This window comes from Elgaria multicarinata, chromosome 14 (assembly GCF_023053635.1).
Source record: "Elgaria multicarinata webbii isolate HBS135686 ecotype San Diego chromosome 14, rElgMul1.1.pri, whole genome shotgun sequence".
Taxonomy (NCBI): Eukaryota; Metazoa; Chordata; class Lepidosauria; order Squamata; family Anguidae; genus Elgaria; species Elgaria multicarinata.
The window spans coordinates 25,297,812-25,316,092 of NC_086184.1; the positions used below are offsets into that span (position 1 = coordinate 25,297,812).

The window sequence follows — 18,281 nt, forward strand, 5'->3', positions numbered from 1 at the left end:
CAAGAGTCAGTAATGACTCAGTGCTTGTATGAGAGGTTCCTTTCCTTTCCTAAGTCTGATGTATTTTTAAAGATTGAAGTTGCTGCTATCTCCTGCTGTGTGCAGGAGAAGCAGCATGATCAAAATGGTCCACTGAATGGCCCACGATCATGTTGTTTACTTCCTCTTTCAAAAGAGGAAGTAATGAGGGACAAACTCATGGGTGGAAAAGCGACAGTAAGCAAACATGATTTCCCCCCGTGTGATAACACTCTTACAGGGTTTTAAAAAAACCTTAAAAAACAAAATATACCAGTTTAAAAACCATTTAGGGTAAAACACACAATGGCCTTAGCTAGACCGAAGGTTTATCCCGAGATCGTCCCTGCCTGCTCCCGGGATATCCTGTGTGTCATTTACATGAACAGGGATGACCCCGGGATAAACCTTAGGTCTAGCTAAGGCCATACAGTATAAATGAACATCAGGGTAAATCTAATGTTTCCGAATCAAGAAGCATGCTTTCTTAGTTTTTACATGGTGCACACATGTGTCTCGTCATAGAAGAGGCATTCCGTCCTGTGAGAAAGAGAAGGAGGAATGCCTCTTTTGTGATGGTACCTTCAAGATGGTGAAGTTTTTCTAAGTACTTGTGATCTACCTGTCTATGCCTGATTAATCAAGAGCAGTCTTTCAGTGGATTAAACGCTTTAAGCAATTAATCAAACCAGTTCATCAAACATTGTAGCCCTAAATATACCTCTCGGCATGCACACAGGTGTTTAAAGAGAAAAATGGTAAAGAGAGAGGCTCAGAGGTTATGAGATGGCAGAGGTACAGCCCATGCCTTCCTGTACAAAACACAATGTATACATCAAACACAGGGACTGTGTGTGTGTGTGTGTGTGTCCATGCATGCATATGTGTCTCTCTGTGTGTATTAGGGATTTACACTTACTCCTACATTTGCCTTGGTCCCTGATTTGATACTTTAGTAAATGGCCCAATTTTGCTTAGACTAATTCGAGGCCATTGACTATGACCATGGCTAGACCTACCCAGTCTAGCGCAACAGAGGGGGCATGATCTCGCGATATGGTTATTATGAGATCTCCCCCTCTGTCTACACACAGTGTGAGACGTCCTAGGAGGAAGAGGATGTCGCGCCCGCCATTTTGTTTTTTGTTTTTAAGAGGAAGGAGCGCACGAGTGCTCGAACGGCAAATGTGAGTGTTTTTTATTTAAATAAATAAATGTCCCCATTCCCCCCACCCCACCCCCAACGGGCACAGAGCTCCTGAGGAGTTCTGTCCCTTGCTCGGCTCCTGGCTCCTCACGGTTACTCGCGAGGAGCCTGGACAACCTGCAACGCCCACCCACACATTCCACGGTCTCAGGATCATCCCGAGAACACGGAAAAAGCAGGCTGAAAGGGTAGGGCGATATCCCAGGCCAAGGGAGGGGTCATCCCTCCCTGCTCCTAGGATCCCCTATGTGTCATGTGAACGCACAGGGACGATCCCAGGGCAATCCCTGGGATATCGCCCCATCTAGCTATGCCCTTAAGCTCACGTTCAATGTGGAAACCTTTGACTTCATGACTCCTGTTGACTGTTAAAGGGAATTTTAAAAATTGCTATACCTTTTTTCCCTCTTTGACAAAATTGGGTGATACTTGCAACCAGTTTGGAGAATCAGTCTGGTATAGCGGTTAGTGTGTTGGACTGGAACTTTGGGGATCTGGGTTCTAGTCCCCACTCAGCCATGAAGCTCAATTTGGGACAGCCACTGTCTGTCAGCTTAAGCTACCTCACAGAGTTGTTGTGTCGATGAAATGGAGAGAAGGAGAACCATGTACACTACTTTGGGCTCCTTAGAGGAAAAGCAGGATATAAATTGAATAGATAAAGAATGAATAAATATTTGCAGGCATAGTAGCCCTTTAGGAGGCAATTGCACCTGCCAGTGTGTGAAAAATAGGCATAGGGGGTTTTGTGCAACGCACAACGTTGTCTTCCAACATCTTGCCTCCTCCACCACCACCAGTATTTGCTGCCTGAGGTAACTTTCTCACTTTGCCGAATGGTAGCTCTGGTCCTGACTCACTGGGTTGGGACTAGCACCAAGAACAAAGCATAAACTGGGACCAGGATACCTGAGAGAGCACCTTCTCCCTTACCAACCTGCCTGGTCATTGAGGTCATCAGAGGGCCTGCTCCTGGTGGTTCCACATGGACCTGTCGCCCAACTGGAATGTACCAGGAGAAGAGCCTTTAGCGTAGTGGCCCCTTCGCTGTGCAACTCTTTGCCCCTGGAGGTCAGGCAGGCATCAACACGAGGCTGCTTCCGGCACCCCCTGAAAACAACTGTTTCAAGAAGCCTTCCTCAACTGACTAGCCACTGTTTTTCTGGTTTCTTTGTTTTTAAATTGAACAATTTTAATTTGCTGTTTTAATCTTTTTACTGTTTTATTCCTATGTTCTCCACTTCAGTATCTATTTTAGATAGCGGTAAATAAATATTGTAAATATTTTTTTAAAATCCCTTTCTTCCTCCTCATCTTCTGGAAAGAGCTGTACTGTGGGGGGAATTAATTTTAGCATACCTTTTGTTGCAACTTAGGTATCATCTTGTCAACCATTGTGACCTCTGATCCCCAGAAGCTCCCTTTCCTGCTGATACTGGATGCCAGAACATTTAAGGAACTAGCTCGGGCCGTAGTAAAGGTAGACATGCACTTGGATTTACATGGAATCTTCATCCCTCAGAAGGATTTGAAAATGGAGCAAGAGCCAGATTTGTACAAAGAACCTGAGTAAAGGACAGTTCTATCTTATAATGACATGAATTCAGCCTGTTGTAAAGTATTCCCGGATTTGTTTTACTCCAGTTCTTTGAACTTTGAACTGTATTAACCTGCACCACTGGAGTAATGACCTGGTTCTTGCAGCACGGTGATCAGAAAAATCATAGCTTTTCTTGTTTGGTATTGCAAAATGCAGGATCCAGGCCATTGCACTGTGGACTGAAGGAGAGTGCTGCACAGGTGGCCTGCCCCTCTCTTCCCTTGGAGGCCCTTAGCTATACCTTCAGTCCAGAGGCTTTACTGCCTGCTCCTTTCAGCACTGGTGATGTGGGGTGGGAAGAAGGTTTAGCCATGCCAGCCTGTGCTCATCTTTGCATCCTTGAGATGAGATTGTGGCCCACTTCCTATCAATAGCAGATGAGGCAGCAGCAGTGGAGGCTGGTGGATCCGATTTCGGTGGGCTATGAATCCATTCTGGGTTCTGGTAAGAACCAGCCAGAACTCTAAAGGATCTATCCAAGATGCTAAACCAATTTTGTGGATAGGGTTCAGCACATTGGATAGCTCCTTTAGAGTTCACTACATTAAGGGAAATTGCGTTGTTTACCTGGGGCTTTTGTGCTTTCTGATTCTTTGGCGCTATTGTTATCGGCTGGATTACATGAGAGGAGAGGGATGACAAGGGGTTTGAATTGAATACTTCCCCTTCCTTCACTTCTATTGAGACTGTGCCATCTAGTGATGGAACGTCCCGCTTTTCCCCAGCTATTACCAAAATTAAAAGTGGCTCTTTTCATATCGGGATTTCCAGGGATACCGCAGGAAACATCCCGGTCATTGACAACGTCATGCAATTGACCCGAAAACTTCTGTGAGTGGCCAATCACGAGCATGCAATAAATTGCTCATTTAGAATGAATTCACAGAATGAATTCACAGAGGTCCACCGAAATGGGAGCTACCAGCTTCCACTTGGTAGTAGAATCCTAGAATTTTAAAGTTGGAAAGAACATTGACGGTCATAAACTCCAACTCAGTGCAAGAATCATGCAATGACAGCATTCCTGACAGATGGCCTCCCAGCCTCTGCTTAAATACCTCCAATGAAGGTTGCTCACAACCTCCAGGTGCAGTCTGTTCCACTGCTGAACAGCTCTTACAGTTAGGGAGTTTCACAAACTGTTTGTCTGCTTCCATGCAATTTCAATCCCTCAGGTTCTAATCCTCTCAAGCAACAAAAAACAAGTCTCTTCCATCTTCTATGTGACAGCCCCTCAGTGATTAGTAGACAGCTATTGACCTGACAATCAAGCTATGCACCTTTTTATTTAGATTTTTTTAAAGGGAACTGCTGATGATGATGATGAAGAATTATTATTTCCTGGCAAAATTGGATGAAATTTGCAGGGATGGTTGCCCCTTCTGAGGGGATTGAACCTGGCAAGTTTCAGGTGAATAGGTGCTGGGGGTTTTGTGCAAGAGCACCCTTTACATGTTGATGGTCTCTCTCCCCCCCCCCCCCACATACACACCCAAAAAAGGATGTATTTATCTCCCTATGCTCCATGTGGACCAGTCTTCTGAAAATGACAGACTGTATAGAAGTGGCCCTAAGTAAGAAAAACTGCAATGTTTCAGAAGGATAGGTGCCGCGGTTTATATCGAAGAGGACTCCTCAAATTTGGGAGGAAAATTTGGGAGGAAAATTCACCAAGTTGTTTGTGGGGCAATTCATATTGAAATGATACACATTGCAGAGGTGTAGAGAGCCAGTGTGGTGCAGTGGCTAGAGTGCTGGCCTGGAAGTCAGGAGATCCGGGTTCTAGTCCCCACTCAGCCATGGAAGGTCACTGGGTGACTTTGGGCCAGTCGCAGACTCTCAGCCCAAGCTACCTCACAGGATTGCTATTGTGAGGATAAAAAAAAATTATTTATTTATTTATTTAAAACATTTATATCCCACCCTATATCATTAAGATCTCAGAGCGGCATACAGATAAAAGCATACAGTATAAAACAATAAATATGCACAGTTAAAAACAAATTAAACCACAAACCAAGTTAAAATGATATTTAATTTAAAAGCAGTAAAAACAGTTAAAACAATGTGCCAGTGAGGAGAGGAGGAGGAGGATTATGTATGCCGACTTGAGTTCCTTGGGTGGAAAAGTAGGATATAAATGCAGTAAATAAGTAAAAAATAAGTGATTAGTGTCTCTGGGCAAGATACCTGAAACATTTCAGAAAGATAGGTGAGTGAGTTATGCTACTTGAAAACCAGTTTAAGGCCTTTCTCCATAGTGAAGCCAGGTGGCACTGGAAGAATGGCCATCTCACCGTCCCATCCTCGTCCTCTTCCAAAGCACAGTGATTAGAGCCGGTGTTGAAACAAGTTCTATAATTAGAAGGTGGACCTGTCAATCACTCAATCTCCATCCCACCTCATCAGTGCTTAGAGAAACAAAAACGAAAGATGCTATTTTTGGAGACATGCTGTCTGCCTTGCTGAAGCCGAATACTGAACGAAGCCCTATGTAAGCTCTAGCGTCATTCTGGTCATTTCAGAGGAAAGCCAGCTTTGCCTCAGGAAGTACTATTACATATAATCTCCTGGCAGGGATCTAGGCACAGGCCTGCAGCAAGATTAGACCTAGGCCCTTTCTACACCTAAGGATTATCCCAGGAAAATGGAGGGATCGTCCCTGTCTGCTCCCGGGATCCCCTGTGTGTCATTTGCATGCACAGGGATGATCCCGGGACGATCCCAGGGAAAAAGGCAGGTGTAGAAATGGCCCAAGTCCAAAGGAAGAGACATGGAAAGGAGCCTGGGTTGTTCTTAAGGACACGGCAGGTCCGGTATCAACCGTAGGCAGGTTTGGGTAACTGACAAAAGTCTCCTAGAGTTGCTCCTCTTCAACATCACCACCTTCTTGTTAACCTGTCTCTCACTCTGGCCCAGACAGTGGTGGTGGTGAGGAGGTGAGGAGGAGGGGGGGAGCAGATGCCCTTGCCTACGTGCTCATTGGCTTGTGTCCTAATTAGGCTTTTCATAGCAGCTAGTGACCATGGTGCTAAGAAGGTAGACTCATTGAGGGAGGGGTCCCATTGGGAGTATCTTACCCAAAGGTCCTCAAAACCCGAGGGGTGGGGTGGGGGATAATACACAGTTAATTTTACCTGCTTTGTGTGAGATATGCCTTAATCATTCCAAAGCGGACTTGAACTAGACAAAAATGGTGGTTTTGAATTGTTGTACCCATCAGAAGCCTTGGAAATGCAAAACGAATATGTCTTTGTGTAGGACAGAGGCCTGCATCTCCTTTTCTCTGTGTGTTTTAGTTTCTGGCAGGGCTTGCAAGGTGTTTGATTCTGCACAGGGAACTCATGGCTGTTAGCCGCTGAAGCAAGTGTGTTTACAAAGTGGTGTACGATGTGAGTCACACTTGCCAAGCTTTTATGTAAGCTTTGTGGGTTGTTTTTTGAACGCTGCATGCAAGGAAAGAAACCTCACAACCAACTATCATCTGGGTTTGTCAGAAGTTTGAGGTCCACCAGGTGCTTCATTTCCTAAGTCCAATGATCAAACCAAAGTGAAATGCCAGATTAAGGTGCCAAAAAGCTTTTTGACCAGATGTTTAGATACAGCTTCTGCTATCGTGAATCATTTTCTGGAGCCTTTCAATAGAAGGAAATGTTTATTCCTTTTTTTAAAAATATAAGAATCATCAGACTTCAATTCAAATCCAGCATGGTTGTATTTAACTTTAAGGTTGTATTTGAATTATATGTAAACCAAGCTTTTCTCTCTCAAATCCTTGAACTGTGCTTATTTTTGTTCTCTACAAACATACGATAAACGGTCAATGGATTTACTGTCTCATACGTAAATAGCGCTTTGTCGTTTCAGCAGGGGTGAGTTTGGTTATGTGCTTGCATTCGTACAATTTAGTTTAACGGGGCTGCCTGCTTAAGAGAAATAACCAAATCGACTCATAAGGTTTGTATCCAGAGAACCTGACAATTAGCAGTGACAAAGTAATTTGACAAGCTGCAGACAGACAGTCCACAGTCTTCCCATCTGGTATTCCCTAAGGTATATCAAGCAAAATGTTTTTATTAAAATTAAAATGAACATGGTATTCTTAAGCCAGGGGCAAAAGAAACCTGAATATGATTTGGTTTCAGTCTTCAATATATATGTTAAAAGATTAATGTGCTACCGGGTAAGCAGTTGAAAACCTAATATCTAATTATGTTGTGGTGTCACAAATGCTTAGGTTGTTCCATATGTTTTCTGTTAGGAACCCACACAATCCTCCTAAAGTCAGGATGCTCTTCTGAATATGTTGGAACAAGATAGAAGCTTTACAGCACAATCCTATGCATGTTCATTATGTTTGGTGTCTAGGACTGGTCCTACCATGAGCTACAATGACCCATGTGGTTCAGGCAGTGGATTGGAGACAGTGTGGTGTAGTGGCTAAAGTGTTGGACTGGGAGTCGAAAGATCTGGGTTCTATTCCCCACTCAGCCACGGAAAGCCACTGGGTGACTTTGGGCCAATCACAGCCTCTCAGCCCAACCTACCTCACAGGGTTGTTGTTGTGAGGATAAAATGGAAAGGGGTAAGATTATGTACGCCACCTTGGGTTCCTCAGAGGAAAAAAGGCGGGATATAAATGCAACAATAAATTGGGAGGGACAGTAGATTGCACCTTCATCCGATGCTCTCAGGGGTCTCCCTTTACTGCCGCTGCCAGTGCACCACCACAGACATTGCTGGCTCCAGGTTTGGAGGGGGGGGCGGTTGGACAAGACACCCTCCATGGACACCCTCCTTCAGTGAATCTACTTCCTCAACACCATTGCCACTAGCTGCTAAGTTTCCTCCTCCTCTTTCTCATCATTGGTACCATTTGCCTGCTACCACTTTCCTCCTTAAGAGTCTCACATTCCTTCCCCTTCCCAATAATGTGAGGTTTAGGGTGTAGATGTGGTGGGGAGAGACATGCCAGACACTTTAGGTTTAACACTACAGTTTACTTGAATATTGAAACAACCAAATTACAAGTAAAAGCATTTAGTCAATAGAGCTGAGTGATATGAAGACATTAAAAGAAAATAAAAGTTGCAAAAACACAAGTTCTTTACCCTAGCTGCATTTAGGCTTTTCCAGCTGCTGCTGCTTCATACTCTCATCCTTTCCTGCTCTCTCCTTTCTGGTTTTCTCACTCTTTTATACCCTCTTCCCCCAGAACATAAAGTACTGTTTCAATCTTGAAGAAATGAAACTTAACTGGAGAAATCAAATTATTCCTCTCAAGGATACCCCCTCCCAACAGAAAAACCCCAGGCCTCAAATGCCTTACCTTTTTACCTTGCCTCTGTAGGCCTCAAACCTTCACAGGTGGCTTAGCATTACATGTGAACATGCCAGGGCCTTCACTTCCTCTACTCATTTGCCAATCACCATTTTGGGGGCAAGATTGTTATTGTTATTATATTTCTGTTCTTCCTCTCTTCCAAAGAGTGTAGGGCAACACACAAGGGACACCCCAATTTTATCTTCACAACAACCCTGTGAGGTAAATTATAGGGGTGTGCAAACTGGGTCTTCTCCACCTCTAAATTTGAGCCAGAGCTCCAATGAGGTGATTCTCTGCCTTGATTTCGGAGCGGCTGCCCTTACTCTGCCCCGTCGGAGAAGCACCCATTTTCGGATAACTGCTCTAGTCAATGGAAACTAATCAAATGCTTACAGCTCCCTCATTTTTAAAGATAGAGATGGGACTTGTCACTATGATAGCTCTTAAGTAGGGCTTTAGGCATGCCAAATTTGTAGCAGATCCATTCATGCCTTGATTTTTTAGGAATTTTTAAATTCCCCTCTCAAACCATTAGCCCCTTAAACAAACACACACACACAAGTGAATCCACCCCTGTGCATTTATTGAGGTTGCTTTTATCCTTTAATTTACTGTTGCAGAGCTCCACTGCTGATGGTGGAAGTTTCTACTCCAGCCTTCTCCAACCTGGTGCCCTCCAGATCTATTGGACAGAGCCCCCGCCCCACTGGAAGCCCAGCCAGCCAATAGGAGTAATAATTTAACTGAAACAAAGAGCCTGCCTGACTCAGGTATAGAAGCTTACTGACAATGCCAGCCAGCCCAGCAGCACTTTCACTGTGGATGATTGACTTCTGTGAGTCCGAGCAGAAACGTGCTCCCTCTCAGTTATTGTTTCCCAGCATCCAGTTATTGTTTCCCAGACAGCGCTGTGGCAATTCTTAATTGGTTAGCCACAGATATCAATATCAAAGCTACTCCTCACCCCACTCATATCCTTCCAAATATGGAGATATTCAATTCACAGAGAGAGAGAGAGAGAGAGAGAGAGAGAGAGAAACAGTTGGATAATTTCAGAGACGTTAGAAGCTCTGATTCGGCGTGTCTTCTCTCTGATATTAATCGATGAGTTTGGAAGCGACCAATCTCTGCTCTGGAAGATCGAATGCTCCACGGATGTTCGTGGTTACCAGATAATTCCGAGTTGGAGAGCACACCCCTAGTAAATTAGGCTGAGAGATAGTAATTCACCCAGTGAACAAAGTAGTTAACTAGGGCTATGAGATGAGACCTCTCTGCTTTCAGGACGACACCACATTGACTCTTAGTCATGATGTAAATAAGGGTTCTGGCCCATGAAACCTGATGCCGCAATGAATGTATTAGCTGTTAGGGTACCACGGGACTCTTTGCTGTTTTTGCCCAACCTTCACATCTCTATGGGGCAAAGCCTATTCACCACTGACCTGGAAACGAGAAATGTCCAACACTTCTTTATCGGGAATGGGGCTCTTTAGGAATAACAAATGCTTACTCTATCCTACTTCCTAGACAAGGGATCTTCCTTCAGCATTTATACTGTCGCAGTTTAACTCAGCCTGTGGAACTAAGCTGCCTGGGTCTTTCTAAAAGCACATTATTTCTGAAGCAGCAAATCCATTTGGAAATGGAAGACGGTTTTATTTATTTATTTATTTATTTATTGCATTTCTATACCGCCCAATAGCCAGAGCTCCCTGGGCGGTTCACAAAAATTAAAACCATTCCAAGTATAAAACAACAGTATAAAACCATAATATAAAATACAATATAAAAGCTCAACCAGATAAAAACAGCAGCAATGCAAAATTGCCGATATTTCATTCTAAATTGGGTGGGACATCTTGCAGAGAGAAATATTGACAAACCACTTGAGCGATGCAGAACAGTCCAATTCCAGTAAAATCCTTTTTCCATCGGACATTGCCTGGCCAATTTGATTCAGGTCCATTTTAGAGCCTTGATTCTATCACTGTTGAAGTAAAGAGACGGCTCCTTGACTTCGGGGGGTACAGAATCAGACCCTAAGCTCAGGATGCAATTAGGGCTGTTGAAATCAATACAACCACTTAAGGAGTTGAACCATGCTCCAATATCCTGGAAGAAATTTCACGCAGTGGATTATAATCAGGGTGAAGCTGACAGCACGCTGTCACTTATGGGCAAGTAATATAAGAGGGTGTGTGTGTGTTGTTGTGGAGCAGAGCAAGGCGAGCTAATTTTCCTGTTTGGATGACCTGCTTAACCCCAAACTATGCCACTGCAATGACTATGCTGAAATCAGCCGGTAAAACTATGATGCATGTTCCTCCCATTAATTTGCATGAACAAAGCAGGAGGATTTATTTGATTCTTCTTGTGACCCAAATATTGGACTGCCCTCAATTGCAAACAAGTTCACACGTGATGTTTTCCCTACGAGGAGGTGATTTCTAGGTCAAAAAACCTGCAAACATTGCAGGCAAAGTGTGATGTCAGTCTTTATTATGGACACACCTTGGTTTCCTGATAAATACTCTTTCAGAAATAACATAGAATCATAAAGTTGAAAGGGGCCTATAAGACCGCCGAGTCCAACCCCCTGTTCAATGCAGGAATCCACCTTAAAGCATACTTGACAGATAGCTGTCCAGCTGCATCTTGAATGCCTCTAGTGTGGGAGAGCCCACCACCTCCCTAGGTCATTGGCTCCATTGTCGTACTGGTCTAAAAGTCAGGAAGTTTTTCCTAATATCCAGCCGGAATCTGGCTTCCTGTAACTTGAGCCCATTATTCCATGTCCTGCACTCTGGGATGACCGAGAAGAGATCCTAGCTCTCCTCTGTGTGACAACCTTTGAAGTATTTGAAGAGTGCTATCATGTCTCCCCTCAATCTTCTCTTCTCCAGGCTAAACATGCCCAGTTCTTTCAGTCTCTCTTCATAGGGCTTTGTTTCCAGACCCCTGGTCATCCTCATCGCCCCTCTCTGAACATACTCCAGCTTGTCTACATCCTACTCTCAATGCAATCCTCAAGCACACGGGTTTTCCCCTTAGGGAGATTATAGCTGTGGAAGAATCACCTTTGGAATGCCCTTATCTAGTGATGAGAAAACAAACCTTGGCTCCCCAAACTGCTACCTGCGTCTTCAATCACTCATGCAAGTAAACGAAAGAAAGGGCTTCACTTGGAAATTCACAGAAAGCAACAGCTAATCTAGCCCCTCCAAGCTTCTGGTCACAAATTCACAATGGGTAATTCTCTCCAGTCTCATTGATATCTCATTGGTATCAGTTTAGGCTGATACACCAACTACACCCTCATCTAGACAGCGATAGCCTAGCTACAGTTATCCATGCTCTAATAACCTCACATCTGGATTACTGCAATGCGTTATACGTGAGGCTGCCTTTGAAAACGGCCCAGAAACTTCAGCTGGTCCAAAACAGGGCAGCGAGATTGTTAATGGGGACAGGCCAATGAGTTCATATTGTGCCAGTACTTTTCCAGCTGCACTGGCTGCCAGTCCAGGTCCGGGCCCAATTCAAAGTGCTGGTATTAACACTGAAAGCCCTAAATGGCTTGGAACCAGGTTATCTGAAGGATAATCTACTCCCATATGTACCTGCCCGGACCCTAAGATCATCCTCAGGGGCCCTTCTTCGTGAGCCCCTGCCAAAGGGAGTGAGCCAGGTAGCTACCAGGAAGAGGGCCTTTTCTGCTGTGGCACCTCGGCTGTGGGAGGAGCTCCCTAGAGATGATCGGTCTGCACCCATGTTATACTCCTTCCAGCGCCAGGTGAAGACCTTTTTATTTCCCCAATATTTTAGCACCCTAGTCTTTTAGCTTTGCTGTTTTAAATCTGTATTTTAAATCTCTGCATTGCTGCTAGGAGTTATTGCATTTTTATGTTGCGGGTTTAAATTTCCATATTTTATGTTGTATCTTGTGGTTTTAATTTTTGTGAACTGCCCAGAGAGCTTTGGCTTTTGGGTGGAATAGAAATAAATAAATAATAAATATGCCATGTTGCCAATAAATATCCAAAAGGATAGCAATGATGGAATACTGACAGCAAACCAAGCCATTTTTGGAGAACCTCTGAGCCCCACACGATGCGGAACGTGGTTGCAAAAACAGAATTCAAAGTGGATGATAGCAAAGCACTGCCTCTCTTCAGATCCGAAGTAACCCGAAGAATAACAAATAACAGAAAAGGCAAGAGAACTGGGGGAAAGAAGTAAGGAAGAGAGCCTAACTAAGTGTTGGATGTGTCCAGCTTGTAACCCTGTGAAACCTTAGCAAAATGCCCTTGGCTCTTAGGTTGGCAACAAGAAGGGTAAAGTACTGAGTTTAGAACCAACGGCTCTTTAACAGTTCTGCTACTTACTTCCACTATGGGGCATAGTTCTCCCTGGATCGCTGGGAGGATCAACATACAAAAGTCAGCAGGCTCAATATTGTAGCTATGCACAGAGGGGCAGTCTCTTGAGTAGGGTGACAGTATGAAAAGGAGGACAGGGCTCCTGTATCTTTAACAGTTGCATAGAAAAGGGAATTTCAGCAGGTGGCATTTGTATATATGGAGAACCTGCTGAAATTCCCTCTTCATCACAACAGTTAAAGCTGCAGGAGCTATACTAGAGCAACCAGATTTAAAAGAGGGCAGGGCACCTGCAGCTTTAACTGTTGTGATGAGGAAATTTCACCTGGGCTGGAGCTACACTACTGCTTTAAAACAGTAGTGTAGATCCGGCCCAGGTTCTCCATATATACAAATGACACCTGCAGAAATTCCCTTTTCAATACAACTGTTAAAGATAAAGGAGCCCTGTTCTCCTTCTCATATGGTCACCCTAAAGACTCCTGAGTATCCCAGGCAGATGGCTGAGCTCCCCAGTGTGGTTGAGCAACACCAGTGAAATGGACATTGCCTAAATGTCGCAATGGGTGTTTCACAAGGACTTAAGCTCTATCTGAGAAAACAAGGCAGCAAGTTAGTGCAAGCAAAAAGGAAAGTTCTAGACCTGGGCGCCATTTACATGGTGCCGCTTTCACTGCTGATACCACCCCTCAAACCCGCAGCATTGCAGTTGCGAAGCGACAACCACTGCAGTACATGGGCAAGACTTTACGTGTACTATCCTGCCCCGAAGCTTCACGGGATTTGTTACATAGACATAATGAGCAGCAAACAGCAATTAACAATGGGGCTCTGAAAGGTTGTTGTTTTTAAAAAATCTGCTCAAATTCATAGCAGTGAAAGGATGTCTCCACACACCCATACAGCTTTGAATTAACAGATGCCCACCCTCTTTCAGCTGTGCTTCTTTGTAGTTGTAAAGCTTTGAATCAACAGATTTCAACAACTGCAAAATAGTGCAGCAGTAAAGAGTGGAAAGGCAGTGACTGAGCCCACATTCGCAACAGTGCAGGTTCAAAGCAGCAAGACTGACTCCCCTCCCCACTCCTGTACAATGGAAGGAATGGGTGACTTCCAGAGAGCCACGTTTAGCCCCCTGCTCTCATCATGCCTGGAGGGGAGCATGTGTCACCTGCCATAATCAAATTGCGGGTGGAGTGGAACTGGAGTAAAAGCTTCATGTAGATACTGCCATCTTAGCCCTGTGGGGAAGAAGAAAGACCGAGGGGACAGGAGCAGGCCGAGGAAACATCGGGGCCTGCTCCTCTTCGACTCTTCCCCCACCCCCACAGGGCAAACTGCCATCTTGGACCTGTGGCGAAGAAGAAGGACCGAGGGGACAGGAGCAGGCCGAGGAAACATCGGGGCCTGCTCCAGTTGGACTCCCCTCCTTCGGGAGCAGGACAATTCCATCAGCCCTTTTCCCAGTCCACTTAATTTCTCTCTCTCTTTAACTCTTCCCTCCTGAACTCCTTTTCCTTGTGTGTCATGTCTTTATTAGACTGTAAGCCTGAGGGCAGGGACTGTCTTTTTTGCTAAGTGTAAGCCGCTCCGAGAGCCTTTTTTGGCTGAGGAGCGGGGTATAAATATGATAAATAAATAAATAAATAAATAAATAATCAAATTGCGGGTGGAGTGGAACTGGAGTAAAAGCTTCATGTAGATACCACTCTGGAAATGTGGGGTTGGGCTCCATTGAGAGGGATAGAGCTAAGAGCAGATCACAACGACTGGGAAACAAGACAGAGGAGCCCTGGGAGAATCACAGGTTCACACAACAAAGGGTCTGTGTATGTCAGTTCCTGCATCACACTCTGAGAGGCTGGACTAAGGGCAGTTTATAGGGTACAGGCAAGGAACATAAAGAAGAGGATGACTTTGGATGGGCCTGGGTTATGGATTAACAAAAGATTCAATAGCTTTGCTCCGGGAGTGAGCAGGTGTCTTCCTGAGATTCCCATTTCTATGAATGATTTTGAATTGGCCAGGTAACCATTACAAACCCATGCTTTTGAAGGACAAGCAGGTGGTCCCTGGAACAAAAGGATTTTTCAGTGTGAAGGGTTTAACACAGTGCCTGAACAAAGGTGTGTGCATGGGAAGTGCCTAGGCATACCCTAATGTTCCTAGAGCCACCTCTACTTTCCTACACACACACACCACTGCTCAAATAGGGGCTTTTAAGGAGGACGGTAAAGCACTTTCTGGAGCCTTCGGAAAGTGTGTAGTTTTCCCAGGCCATGATTGGACCAGAGGCGGGGAATGCGCTTTCCCCTCCTCTGCTCCAATCAGGGCCTTTGGACATACCTATGTGCCTGAATTAGCCCAGGATGCTGTTGGGGTAGGAAAGCTGCAGGAAAATAAGTCCAAAGTAAGTCTAACAGGAGTAAATATCTCTTATCAATGTCTTCACAACCTTCCCCAAAACATTGCTACTGTCAGGATCTGTCCTGCAGCACCACCTGGTGGCCGTAGTGCACCTTGCCAGCTGCAGAGTAGTTGCAGGACCCAAGCCCATATCAGCAAGCACTCCTAGATGGGCTAATGCAAACCAGCTGGGAGCAGCCAGGGAAGGGCTATATAAGAACGGCATTTCCACTGCACCCTTTGCTGCAGCAACATGGTCTCCTGTAGTCCGTTCCTGACTCCCGACTTTGCCGTGCCTGACCTTCTGCTTCGCCTGACCATGTCTTTCACCTCTGGTCCTGCTTGAACCCTGTTGGTCCTGGACTCCCTGCTTGTCTCTGGAGCATGCCTTTTGCCTCCGGCCCTGCTTGGGCTCTGTTCTGCCTTTGGACTCTGAACCCTGCTTGCTTCTGCACCTTGCTCTTTGCCTCTGGCCCTGCCTGGACTCCGTTGCTGGTCCATCCTAGCCCTGGCGTTCCTGCGCTGAGGCTTTGCCGCCCACGCCCTGGACCCTGACAGCTGTTTGTGCTAGTATGTGTAGTACTCCTTGATTACCTTCATTACACAAATTGTTAAAAATGAGAGAAAATAAAATATGGCTGTAATTCAAGCCATTTATCACAGGAGTTGCTGTGGTACAGAGCTTCAACACAGATTACATGTGTGAGAAATGTACACCACAGCTGTTCTCCTTTACAATTTTCTGGCTATTTCATGTAATCTAAGCTCTGCCTAAATAGGGGTGATGGTGAACTAGACACCACAAAACAAAGGCAACCCAATAACAGTAACTGTAGAAACTGTGAAAGCCATGTATTAAATATATAATACCATATTTCTTCGATTGTAAAATGCACACTAATTTCAGTACCACCAACAGAAAAAAGACCCAAGACACACCCGCAATTCTAAGACGCACCCCATTTTTAGAGATGTTTATATGGGGGGAAAAGTGCATCTTAGAATCGAAGAATTAGGGTACCTGTTGTTCTATAACAAATATATATGAATCTGCCCCTCTTCTTTGTAGATATGTTTCTGAAATAGCCAAATCCTGTGGTCTTGGCCACCATTTCCTTTTCATCCTCACATCTTCTCCTGTATTCTTCCATACAGCATTGGTCTTTAAGTTTGAGGTTGATTGTGTGAGTAGAACCACTATCACTTTCTTTTGCTTTTTAAAGAGAGCCAGTGTGGTATATTGGCTAAAGTGTTGGACTGGGAGGCAGGAGATCTGGGATCTGGCCCTCACCCGGCCATGGAAACCCACTAGGTGACTTTGGGTCTGTCATATACCCTCAGTCCAACCTACCTCATAGGGTTGTTGTTGTTTTGAGGGTAAAAATTGAGAGGAGGATTATGTGTGCTGCCTTGGGTTCCTTGGAGAAAAAAAGGTGGGATATAAATGCAATAATAAAAAATGGATTTTAAAAGAGGATAGGTAGAAGGGAGAAAAAGAATAGGGAGTGTAGGGTAAAAGGGAGAAAGGCAAAAGTGAAGAAAGGTCATCCTTGGTGTTTAAGGATGTTTCTAGATCCATTTATGGTGCAATCATCCGCCTCGTTCACAGAAAGGTGGTCCATATGTCTTTACCTTCCGTTTGCAAACCTCCTGTGTTTTTTGCACCACTTCTTTCACCTTTTTTCTTCCCACCAAAAATCTGTTTATGAGGAAAGTTGGAATAGCTCAGGGATTGACAAACATTTTGGGCTGTGGCAATGTGAGGAACTGTCCTAGGCACCACCACAGGATAGCTGTTATGAAAGGCATGGCAAAGGACAAGTAATCTGCCCCAAAGACTTAAGTACAAGGAGAAGTTGGGTCTGAGGCCCAGCACACTAAACATCTGCTTTGAGCCCACAGTTTTCAGCACCAACAGAAACCTATTTCACAGTCATCTCAGCTGCCGGTGCGAGGGCAGGTCCCTTTGATGGGCACCAAGAAAATGGTCTGTGGGCACATTGGTGCCCATGAGCACATGTTGCCTGCCCCTGGAATAACCGCACTAGGAGCTGCCTTTCTGGAAGTACCTCAAATTCTATGTTGCAATTTGGAGCTAAAGGTGGGATCCATGGTATGAAAAGGTTGAAGGCTACTGTGCTATAGACCTGACAGTCCTTTCTTTCCTGGAGTCAGGTGGGGAAAAACAGGTGGGGCAGGAAGGACTGGGTTACTTCCTGTTTTTCCCCCAACAGCTTGCTTTCTAATTTTCAGCACCTAGGTGTTTGTTACATCATCTGCTTTCCTTATTGACCTGGATAAGCTATTTGAGCAAGCCAAGTCATTGTTTACAAGTAGGAGGGGAAACCCGAAACATCATTCTGCTTCCCAACATCATAATCATTAGCAAGTGACAGCAGAAACAAATAAATTACTTCCCTCAAAATAATTGAGACAAGGTCACTCAATTACTGGCTTTCACATTACATGTAGTCAAAGCACAACTCCCTTGGTTATGAAATTCCTAAAGCTGCTGTAATAATAAGTGATATACGTGGGCTTTCTTGCTAGTGCAGTTCCTTTTAGTATGTCCTCAGCTTCTGGGAAATGAGTGACTGACCACAGGGATTTGGTTTGCTCCACTTGTTCACTCCTTCAGGTTAACTGAGAGCCAGCAGCATTCAGCCCAGCATGCCAAAAGAATAATAAATCTATCATAGTGTGTGTGTGTCAGAGGCAAAGGGAAATGCATTGTTTCTCAGAAAAACACACATAAAACAAAATAGGCCATGCTGGCCCTTAAGAAGAATACCAAAATCCATGGTGCAGCAAAGCCTTTGTGAGGACTAACCAAAAATGTACCAAATCATGGGCATTTCTTCATCAAAAGGGGGATAGGGAGAAGAGTAAAAAAAAGGAGGGGACACATACTTAAAATAGATTAGGTCCTAACTAGATGTCTTGCAGGTTTCAGGTTACACCTAGGAGTGTTGAGACAAACAGATGTAATGGCTGATTTGTCCCAACACTCCTAGGTGTAACCTAACCTTAAACCTGCCTGACACCTAGTCAAGCCTAATCCGTTTTATGTTTGTGGCTTTTCCTCCATTCCATCTTGATTCTGGCCATACAGACTTCGTGGTTTGAACATCAAGCCAGCTAGGGTTTTTTTTTCCTCCCGCCTGCTTTTTGTGACATCTTGTCCAATGAAGAGATTTGGAGAGCTCGAAAGCTTGCCAACAATTTTGTGCGTATTTGGTTGTTCCTAATAAAAATGTTGCCTCACTGTGGATTCTTGACTTGTTCCTCATGGTAGCAATCCTGGAAAAACAGTCCTGAGATAACCTTAGAATCTTCCAGGGA

The 18,281-nt window shown here is 44.6% G+C and overlaps 2 protein-coding genes across 2 annotated transcripts in view; both read left to right on the top strand.

Moving 5' to 3' along the window:
- Positions 1 to 6,597, top strand: part of BCO1 (beta-carotene oxygenase 1) — a 50,472-nt gene extending 43,875 nt beyond the window's left edge. The window contains exon 11 of the mRNA XM_063140947.1: positions 2,602 to 6,597. Within this exon, the coding sequence (XP_062997017.1) occupies positions 2,602 to 2,798 (197 nt within the window). The 3' untranslated portion in view covers positions 2,799 to 6,597. The remainder of the gene's footprint in view (positions 1 to 2,601) is intronic.
- Positions 1 to 18,281, top strand: part of CMIP (c-Maf inducing protein) — a 605,118-nt gene that overhangs the window by 312,192 nt on the left and 274,645 nt on the right. The gene's annotated exons all lie outside the window — the stretch shown is intronic.